Raw genomic sequence first — 11,092 nt, 5'->3', positions numbered from 1 at the left:
ATACATATGCTAAGTATTCTAACTTTTAAAAAAAAACTTAGAATACGTATTTTATAGATAAAATACGTTAAATACGAAGAATACTTGTAAAATATGTTAAATACTTCTTAAAATTAAAAGTTTTTTTTTAAGAATTTTTTTTAAACTTTTTTGAAATGATAAATACTTGTTAAATACGTAGAATACGTCAAATTTTTGGATATATGTAGAATGTAGGAAATTTTGAAAAACGGCAATTCTAAAACATAGAATACGTGTAGAATACTTCAAAGTACATTAGTTGCAAGTTACAAATCTCTATTAGTATTGGTAGATGGTGAAGGCAAAATGTTATGAGGAACACCACACATGCATGCAATAAGTGAATTTAAGATAAGAAAACGTAATTTAAACTAAGCTTATTGATAATGCCCGATGTGTTTAGTTTAAATCGGTTATTGATAATTTAAAATTGAAGCGGTTCCAACCTTTAATAACCTTTCGCCATCAAAATTGAAAGTTCTTCTAGAATATATTTATGAGAATCTTACAAACGGTTTTATTCAACATCCAGTTATCATCTTCAAACCGATGGTCCAACCGAATGCATAAGTCAAACATTAGAGCAATATCTTTGTTGCTTAAGTTGATTTCTTACATATGGCATAGTTTTCTTACAATAATTCAATTCATTCTTTTATGGGATACACTCCATTCTTTGCAAACACATGATATCATCCTCATTAGATGATGCTTGAATATCCAAAAGTCTCAAAAAATCCCATTATTGAGGACCACCTAGAACAACTCAAAGACATTCAAACCAAGACTTTAGAACATTTGCTTCATGCTCAAGACAAGTACAAGAAAAGCAGCAGATTGGCATCGCTTAGACTCTGCACCCAAGGAACATAAGTTTCAAATTGGTGATTGTGTATGGCTACTATGATGTAATGTGAAGACTATTAAACCATGCAAGACATTTTATTTCTAACATCTAGGTCCATTTGTAAACATTTATCAAGTCAACGATGTTGCGTTTCATTTGGACCTGCATTTACATATGCATCTTCATCCAATATTTCTTGTTTCATTGTTAGAGCCATGAACATCAAGTTCTATCTTGAACCGAGTTGTTCCATCACCACTTGTAGTTCAACTTGCAGAAGGACTATAATATGACGTATACACTCTTTTGGATTCCAAGATCATTGGTAACAAGTTACATTACCTTGTAGGTTGGCTTAGATGCATGCCTAATGATTGAACATGGGAACCTGCAACGAACATCGTTAATGCCCCTGAACTTATACAAGAGTTTTATCTTCGTTACCACAATAAATGAAATCCTAGGTCATGCATTGTGACTCGTAGAACTCGTCATCAAATGAGGGGATCCCATGTATGCTATATAAGTGGAATATCTACTTAGTGTCAAACCATTCTGGTTCAAAGTCAGTCTTCAGCACCCTTGTCATCTTGATCTCTTGGTAATACAAATTCTTCTTTTGTTATTATGTCCTCTTCTTTGAAATTGACCTCTTCGAAGCTTCATTCGTGATAAATTCTTTCAATATTTGGTAGAAACTTTAGTAATGAAGCAAAGAGAATGGATATGTTAAAAGGAAACATTAACGAATGAATGTAACGACATGGAATGTTCAGGCACATACTCCCAATTTAAGAGATATATATATATATATACATACATATGTATGTATGTATGTATGTATGTATGTATGTATGTATGTATGTATGTATGTATGTATGTATGTATGTATGTATGTATGTATGTATGTATGTATGTGTGTGTGTGTGTGTGTGTGTGTATGTATAATAGGGAATCCTTAACGACTGCATCAAACACGATATCATGAAGGATAGATCGAGGAGCCTCCACATCTACCGGTTTCTTTGTTAGGTGGCAATTTGTAATGTGCCTTGTAGCTTCGCACAAATTCTCATAATTATGTCATGTGAATATCGAATATGTGTTTGAGACAAGCATGAGTTATGGCACACTTTGCTACAGAGTTAATGGTGTATTGTGTGTGCAGTGGAGCATAAAGACTGTAAAAAAGCAAGGCCCTCTATTTTGTTACATAGTTATATAAGGCATGTTATGGTGGGATAAAGATAGGTGATTATTCTTTCAACCATTTCGATGCTTCGACAATATCAATTCCAACCATGGGTTGTAGCAAGTGATGTCCATGGTAGATACATTGTGGTAGAATTTTTATACGAGGGAGAGTTAATATGGTTAGTTGGAATATATGCATTGAATATATCTCAAAAGTGGAGGTTATTATGGTACTCATTTGACTCTTTTCATTAGGAATGGATGATTAGGGATGCTTATGGAGGATTTAAATGTTTGTTACAAGGTAGACCAATCCACATCTCCATACTCTTTGATGGATGATCCAAATTACAGGCATGGAACAATTTGAGGTCGAAATCTCCAAGGTGATATATAGGAGTGAAATAGGGATGGATGATTAGGGATTCTCATGGAGGATTTTAATGTATGTTACGAGGTAGACCAATCCACATCTCCATACTCTTTGATGGATGACCCAAAATTACAATCATGGGAACAATTTGAGGTCGAAATCTCTGAGGTGATATATAGAAGTGGATTCATGGGATGATTCTTAGATCACAATTCAATTTGTGCAATATAAGTCTACGTACATAATGTAGGTTGGATTGAATATACATAATGTCTGTAATATGTATACTTCTAATTTCTCACTAGAGTTAATGGATATCACAATTTATGATGGGCAAGTCTTGTTCGATCATTATCCACTTGTACTTGAACTTACTCTGCACTTGGTGGCCCGTTTCCATGACATTTTGTGGAATCCCCCTATAAGCAACAATGCATGACATTTTGTGGTGACATTTGTATCATTTGGTGACATTACGTGATACAACATAATTAGAGATTAGTAAAGGAGTTAAAAGGCGGTTCCTGTGCATGACAACTTTCAAAACTACATCAATCTTATTGATCCCAACAAGAATGATGAATCATGATTCCATATGGAAGAATATGGAGGTACGAGGTGTTTGTAATATCATCAATGCATATCGTTTACATAAATGGAATTTGGTAGTATTAACTTAGCGTCTTTTATATCATATTGTCATCTGTAATATGTAAATAAAATTGTTATCAACCTTGGTCTATAAATGGGCTTTTGTAGTTGCCCCTCATCTTTGAACACAATGGACAATGTGAAAATTGAAGTCAATAAATGTGTTGAATTAGTTTTCGTGAAAAAAACCATATTATGAATTAGTGAACACAAATTATGGTATACCTTTTTTATGGTTATAAATGGGAAAATGACTAATAAACAACTAGAGATGAAGTTGAATACTAGTAGCTTCCCATAATCGTATTGGTATTTTGGTGATTTTCCTTTTCAAAAATCTAGATAATTTTACGAGCTACAAGTGTAATGGTGTATGATGCTGATCTAAATTACCTCTTTAATACCAACTTTTGCATACATGCAAAACCTTATACATTCATAAGTTTCATAAACAAATCAAAACACCTAAAAGTGTGATTCATAAGAAAACTTAAGTTATAGTTTCAACGAAGAAAATAATTTGAATGAACAAAACATAAAATGGCATCAATCCACTCTCTCTCTTTTCTTTTATCGTAATTAGCTTATCCTATTGGTAAGTTGTTTACACTACTAACACTGCATCTTGGGTTTGAAACCCAAATTTCTCACCTCTATATTACACTATAGATATCTCTTATTTCACTAGATGCCAATGTGGAATGTAGGGGTTGAACCCATGACCACCTGGTCTCCATTGGGCAATCTTACCAACTGAGCTACAACCTTATCAATTCTCTCTCTCTCTCTCTAGATTTGTGCGTGTCATCCTTGTGCAAGGGCCATGCTAATCTTCTCTGTATCATTCCAATTTTATCATATGTCCCCGAAGGGTCTCTCTCTCTCTATATATATATGTGTGTGTGTGTGTGTGTGTGTGTGTATGTATGTATGTATATGTATATGTTTATGATATCATCATAAAAAGGCAGGCCCTTGCTTATTTTCCCATCCTATCCCTGTTCACCGTACGGTTGGCTCTTTTGAGTGTGGCCTCAGAGGTGTGCGAGGAGATAAAAAGATAATAAATTATGTGTCTTGTAATATGAATCTATCCCCATGAAATATTTAGGAGAGCTTATCATAAACCTTTGACCCCTAGAAATAACCTAATTGAATTTACCAAAGGTTTGTGATAAGCACTCAACCCCAAGTTCTCAAGCCTCTTTCAACTATACATGATGAGTTGTGATGAGGTTCCACAATTCACTTTAAAACCCACAAAATACATTGAGATCTTGTTCAATTTGATGACCCTAAAAACATTGAACGTGTTATATATGCTAAAGATCACTTTTGAACACTTGGCTTGATTACAATCTTAATAGAGGAGGCATGTGTTAGTGACCTTTTTATATGTTGCCCTAATTGAGCTTGTCCAATTGGATGAGCCATACAAAAAACTTGTCCACCTCTTTTTTTTCGCAGACATATTGAACATGTGCCATATATTTAGAAATTAATATTTAAACACTTAGTTTGAATGCAAACGGATAGAGGAGTCATATGTTAGAAATTAATAGATATGCTAACCTAGCCGAACTCCTCATGAACCTCAAATAGGTTAAAGAACTATGCCTATGCTTAACGACCTTGCACACAAGTTTACTCTAACATAGTTTATGTTGGTCACTCACTATGTAGCTTACGAACCCTATCAGATTTTGGCCAATTTGATGGCGCCAAATTTGGGCTTTTTTCCTCCATTGATCACAAATTTTGCTAAAGGTGATATCTAGTCATGCTATGTGAACTCACACGAGAGAATGCCCCTAGCAGAGCAATGTTGAAACTGCTCACAATGTACCTCGAGAACTCGATCAAGTTTTGTCCAACTCAATGACTCTGACGCCGGGGTTTGTCCCTACAACAAACATGCGTGTTTTACAGAAGGCGATAACTAGCAATCATTTGCTTTCTTTATGGAAGACGATATCTGGCTCCCAAGTGTGAAACCAATCAAGAGAGAAACAATGTATGTTGGGGGGGTGAGTGAGAGTGTACATAGTAGCTTTGCAATTTTTTGATCCAACAAAACAAAAGATCCATCACTTCTCAAGAAAGGAAGGATTTGTATTAGATTTGCCCAGCAAAACAGGGGAGCTCCTCCCTCTGCAGAGATCTTCCTTCTTCATTCATGAGAAAATGATGAGTAATGTATCCCTTCCATTGAAGAGGATTTGTGAAGAGGTTACAAGGAGACCCCTTCTCTTCAGAGCCTTCTTCCTCTTCACCATTTCCTCTCTGTGCTTCTACTTGGGCAAGAGATGGGCAATGGGAAATGAAGAAACCGTCGTATATGAATCTTCATACAGTATATCTTCTTCATCCCCATCCCAGCACCACGTCTCCTTGGTCATCACACCCTACAATGGAGAAGATGATACTCAACAAGGAAATAAGGAAGACAAAAGAAGACCCAGTTCACCTCCTCATGTAGTTGTCTCAGAAACAGGGGTCTTGCAAGAAGATGGCTCCATCATCACTACGGAGTTTCCAATGGATGAGAAAGAACAGGGGAATGGAAATGCCAGTGGAAAAGATGAAGAAGAAGAAGAAGAAAAGGGAAAGGAAGATGATCTCAACCCTAGTGAAGTTGTTATGTCTCATGATGGTTTAGATTCACCTGATGCATCAAGCAAGGTTAGCTATAGTAAATTTGAAGTATGCCCTTCTAGCATGAAGGAGTATATTCCATGCCTGGACAATGTAGCAGCCATCGCAAGGCTAAGGTCGTTTAATAAAGGAGAGAAATGGGAGAGGCATTGCCCTAACAATGAAGATGTTTTGAATTGTCTTATCCCTCCACCTCCTGGGTATAAGTACCCTATCCGGTGGCCAAAAAGTCGAGACGAGGTTAGTATGGCTGACTATTCAGTTAGTTCGACCATTTCCTTTTATAAATATGCATAATTTATTTAAGATCAGATCCATTTTGTGCTGATCTGAACACAATGACCTTCTAATGGATCTATAAAGGGGAAGCTACTCCGCTGTACTCGGTTTTTCCTCACCAATTCGTGAAGTGATTTGTTGTGTGAAAATGTAACTAGTGTCAATAGCATTCATTGAATTCTAGAGATAGGACCATTAGACATATAATGTGGATAGATTCATGCTATTTCTCTAGATAATGAATTAATTGTTGCCCCTTTTTCTAATATAAGGTTTATTACTAAATCATGGACAAAAAGCCATCATGGATTCATGCATGAAGGAAGTAATTGTTTAAATTTCCGTAGAAAATACATATTCCTAACTTTAGAGAAGGCTGTATTGTAATCATAGATGACACATTCGTGATATTCTCCATGTGCGATATTCGCAATATTCGAGAATACGAAATGGCCCCAAGAACATTATAAACCATTTGTTTTGCATTATATAATATACAAAAAATTAATTAAGTAATTTTTTAAAAATACAAAAAAAAACAATCATTCATTAGTAGATTATAAAAATATGATTAGTATTAACTCTCCTTTATAGTGTCAAATAAAAAAGAGGGGAGTTTATGAACCTTTATTTAATTTAATTAATTTATTAAAAAAACCATTCGTTTTGCATTATATAGATATACAAAAAATTTATTAATTCATTTTTTTAAATTAAAAAAAAACTAAAAAGGAACAATCATTCATTAGTAAATTATAAAAATATGATTAGTATTAACTGTCCTTTATAGTGTCAAATAAAAAGGGGGGAGTTTATGAACCATTATTTAATTAAATTAATTAATTAATTAATTAAAAAAACGAGTATTTTTATATTTATTATAAAAATATGATTTAATGTCAAATAAAAATATCCATAAATTTTGGGAGAATAAAAAGTGAGGAATTAATGAACATTTATTTTATTTTATTTATTTATTAAAAATAAAACGAATACTTTTACATTTACTATAAAAATTGATAAGTGTCAAGTCCCTCTTTTATTGTTGAGTCTCCTTTTCTATATCTTAGGAAACTAAAAAGGAGGGAGTTCATGACACATGTACTCTTTTTTTTTTAAACGAATACTTGACCATGCATTCATATCCGTATTCGTTTGCATTTGAATGGGAAACCCCTTGAATGCGAATATGTCAATCTATGATTGTAATTCACGGAAAACTCATGGGTTCAAAAGATGTTTGACAACCATTTGAAACTTCCAGGTCTGGTATAGCAATGTTCCTCACACACGGTTGGTCGAAGATAAAGGTGGACAAAATTGGATTGCGATAAAGGAAGACAAGTTCACATTTCCAGGAGGTGGAACACAGTTTGCACATGGGGCAGACCAGTATCTGGATCAAATGGAAAAGGTCACTTGCCTAGCCTTTCTTGATTTACTCCAGATGCAATATGAGTAACTGGAAGGCCATTGTCGGAAAGCCCTCAAAAGCTAGGAAAATATTAAGGAAATATTATTATTAGTATTTCACATTCTCAATCATATCTGTCATTGCTATTAATATCTATATCTTAATTACACATTTTTTTGATTGATTCATCACCACCATGTTTTAAAAAAAATGCAATGCATGATGTTGTACTTTGCTCATATATGTCTTATTTTTTCTTCAGATGGTTCCGGAGATCGCTTTTGGACGACACACCCGTGTTGCATTAGACATTGGATGTGGAGTTGCTAGCTGGGGAGCGTATCTCATGTCTCGTAATGTCTTGACACTTTCAATTGCCCCCAAGGATGTGCATGAAAATCAGATCCAGTTTGCACTCGAACGCGGTGTCCCAGCTATGGTGGCTGCTTTAGCCACACACCGGCTCTTGTATCCCAGCCAAGCCTTTGATATTATACATTGCTCAAGATGCCGTATTGAATGGACACGCGATGGTAACATTATAGAGCAGGTTTTCCTATTTGTTGATCAATACGTTCTATTGAGTGGATAATGCATGTTTCTCACCTTTTCTTCATGAACTTGTTTCAATAGAAGAAATTCACCGAATTTGTTTTTAGGGTTTTTTTGTTCTCATGCCTTCACATTTCGTAAGACTTTTTTCTCATAGTCATAACTCTAATATTTTGTACATGTATGATCATAAATTTATATTTATATTTTGGGGCCTGAATTTTCGTGTTTCTTCTAGTTATTATGATCCCCAGAGATGTCATGATAAAATAAATCTGATGGAACCACTGAATGAAATAATAAGCAGCATATCACAATAACCTATTCTGGAAGGATCTTGTATGTTTTTTCTTGATGTTTGGGCAAGAGGAGAACTTCACCATATTCATTAGTTTACAACAAGAACTAGATATTTTATACCAACTTGATTTGCCGGAAGTTTCATGAGAATCTTGACTCTGCCAGCAACCCTTTTATTCAAGAGAAACAAAGCCCAAAATTTCAGAGTCTTAACAATCATAAGGATTTCCTTCTTATTCAGGATTTTTCATTTTGATTCTTACTGATTCAAATGGTCTTTCAGGTGGGGTTCTTTTGGTTGAAGTAAACCGTGTTTTAAGATCTGGTGGATACTTTGCTTGGGCTGCACAACCAGTTTACAAACATGAGGGAAACCTTCCCGAGGAGTGGCATGGTGGGTTCTGTAATCTTATTAAAACCTTTTGTGTTCAGATTGGAAAACGTTCCTTTTAAATCTTTCATGCCAACTAATTTGATTATTTGTATTTTTCATAGCAATGGTGAATCTTACAGAGAGCTTATGTTGGACCTTGGTTGCAAAGGAAGGGTATCTTGCTATTTGGAGAAAACCATTTGATAATGTTTGCTATGAGAATCGAACACTAGGGAATGATCCACCTCTATGTGATTCAGATGATAATCCAGATAATGTCTGGTAAATTGAGCGTCATAACTTATGTAACTGTTTATGTTGATGAATGAATGCAAGAACAAGATGAAGTAAACTGTAATGTTTTTTGTTTCTTTTTGCAGGTATGTTAACATGTCAGCATGTATAACGCCATTGCCTTCAGTTACATTGCAGCATAATACATCTGATTGGCCAGATAGGTTGCATATTCCACCAAAAAGACTCTTTCAATTGGATATTGATGATGCAAAGGAGGCTAAAGAAGAAGCTTTTGTCGCAGAAGAACGATACATGAAAGAGATTGTGAGAGGGTACCTCGATGTTCTTGATTTACGCCCACAGGAAATACGAAATGTTATGGATATGAATGCTGGCTATGGAGGGTAGGGCAGCATATTCTTTGTCTGTTTTTTTCTTGTTCTAGTTAGGTGATTCAGTTTCATTCATTACAAAATTTTATTGACATGCTTGAAAGGATTTTAAGTTAAGATATAAGAATCCTACAATTTCTTTACTCATAAAAGTGTGATAGATCTTTGTTGCAATACTATTTATTATTATTTGTTGCTATATCTTTCAATTCATCCTGCAAAATTTTGGTTTAAATGACTTCAAATTTGGTGCTTCCTGGTACTAAGATATTATAGCTGAAAGAAAGAAAGCGTTTAGATTAGTGTCGCCAAAAAACTAGGATATTAAATAAAACACTTGATCAAATCAAGAAAGTTTAATTAGTTCAAAGAAATAATTATGGTTAAAACATTTTTCTATGCAGTTTTGCAGCAGCTATAGCAGATTTATCTGAACTTGATTGGTGGGTGATGAATGTGGTACCGATAAATGGTCCAAACACTTTACCTGTTATATATGATCGTGGACTCATAGGTGTGGCTCATGATTGGTATGTATAAAAATATGGTTCAACTTTGTTGTTTTCCATCTTCAATGAGATGACATAATCATGTGAAAGTTAACATGATTTCTTTTTCTAAACTAAAATTTAGGTGTGAATCTTTTGATACGTATCCTCGGACCTATGATCTTTTACATGTAACAAGGCTGTTTAGCATAGAAAAGAAAAGGTAAATTTGTTTCTGAGCGTAACAATCTTATGTTTCCTTTTTGTTCAATTAATTTGGCTTAGGGTTTAGGGTTCTTTAATAAATGAAAAAGTGGAATAGTAATCAATTATCATCATTGAATACAAGTATTCATTCTTACAGATGTGATATGACTCACATTGTTTTGGAGATGGATCGCATATTGCGTCCGGGTGGGACTGCTTTGATTCGAGATTTCACTGATGTCGTACAAGATATAGAAACTATTGCTAAGTCAGCACGATGGAAAACCCGAATCATGGAGACAGAGAATGGGCCTTATGGTGAAGACAAACTACTTATTTGCACGAAGATTCTCTGGAACATATAAATAATCTCACATCTGCAAAATGTTACCGTCATTGGTGGAAGCGAGCTCAAATTTTCTTTTGCTAGTTTAAGATTGGCTTATAACTCACAAAGGAGAAAGAAATAATGTCTCAGAGTTCTATTAGGTATTATTATCACCGCGTTTGACTAGTTTGTTTGCAACCAGAAGCAACACTCTAGTGGGGCTGTTTGTTTCCTGGTATTTTGTTGTGATTTAGTAATCCAATCACTGACTTACAAAAGAAGCAAGATCCTATGGCAAGTTTATGACAGAGTATGCAAAAGTTTGAAAAAAGTCACCACAAACAGAAAGAGATGGCGCCTTTGTTTATGATGTCCAAGGCCAAACAAACTGTAAAATATTTATCTCACGGGAGGTAGAACCTACATTTATTTTTAAGCTTCAGTTGCTTATGACATTGGAGGTTACCTGTTGATTGTGTGGATTCCTTATTTATACATACTCAATATTGCTTGTACGTGAATGTAACATTCTTTCAGGTTTTTAAAGGGCTTTTTAACAATCTCTCACGTTTGTCCAAAGGATTGCTCTCTGCATTGATACTTACTGTTGTACCCATCCATTTGTTTGTTCACTTGTATCTTTTATCTTGCCTTCTCAATGTTAGAAGTTAATTTTGTGATGATTCATAATAATGTAGGGTTTTTGAGTTATAGGAGTAGAGTACGTGTGAAAGGGGTTTAATCTCCAGTGTTCTAGGGCCCATAGCATATTGTTTAGCTT

General features: G+C 34.6%; 1 protein-coding gene and 1 non-coding gene across 2 annotated transcripts; one reads left to right on the top strand and one right to left on the bottom strand.

Moving 5' to 3' along the window:
* Nucleotides 1–3,858: 3,858 nt before the first annotated feature.
* LOC147861173 (U6 spliceosomal RNA) lies at nt 3,859–3,961 on the bottom strand. Its single transcript, XR_015530168.1, has one exon. It is a non-coding gene; the product is annotated as a U6 spliceosomal RNA (small nuclear RNA).
* Nucleotides 3,962–5,155: 1,194 nt separating this feature from the next.
* On the top strand, nt 5,156–10,874 carry LOC147861172 (putative methyltransferase PMT12). Its single transcript, XM_087323411.1, has 9 exons — nt 5,156–5,981; nt 7,285–7,434; nt 7,697–7,967; nt 8,570–8,680; nt 8,782–8,941; nt 9,040–9,300; nt 9,693–9,818; nt 9,922–9,999; nt 10,141–10,874. Exons 1-9 carry the CDS (start codon nt 5,271–5,273, stop codon nt 10,346–10,348), a joined length of 2,076 nt encoding a protein of 691 aa, XP_087179537.1. The 5' UTR covers nt 5,156–5,270; the 3' UTR covers nt 10,349–10,874.
* Nucleotides 10,875–11,092: the final 218 nt, after the last annotated feature.

Source organism: Azolla caroliniana, unplaced genomic scaffold, assembly GCF_043228905.1.
Source record: "Azolla caroliniana isolate FFs.n. ecotype wild unplaced genomic scaffold, voAzoCaro1.0.p SCAF_8, whole genome shotgun sequence".
Classification (NCBI taxonomy): Eukaryota; Viridiplantae; Streptophyta; class Polypodiopsida; order Salviniales; family Salviniaceae; genus Azolla; species Azolla caroliniana.
Note: the sequence above shows the minus strand (reverse complement) of the source record. Positions and strands in the feature narration are given on the sequence as shown.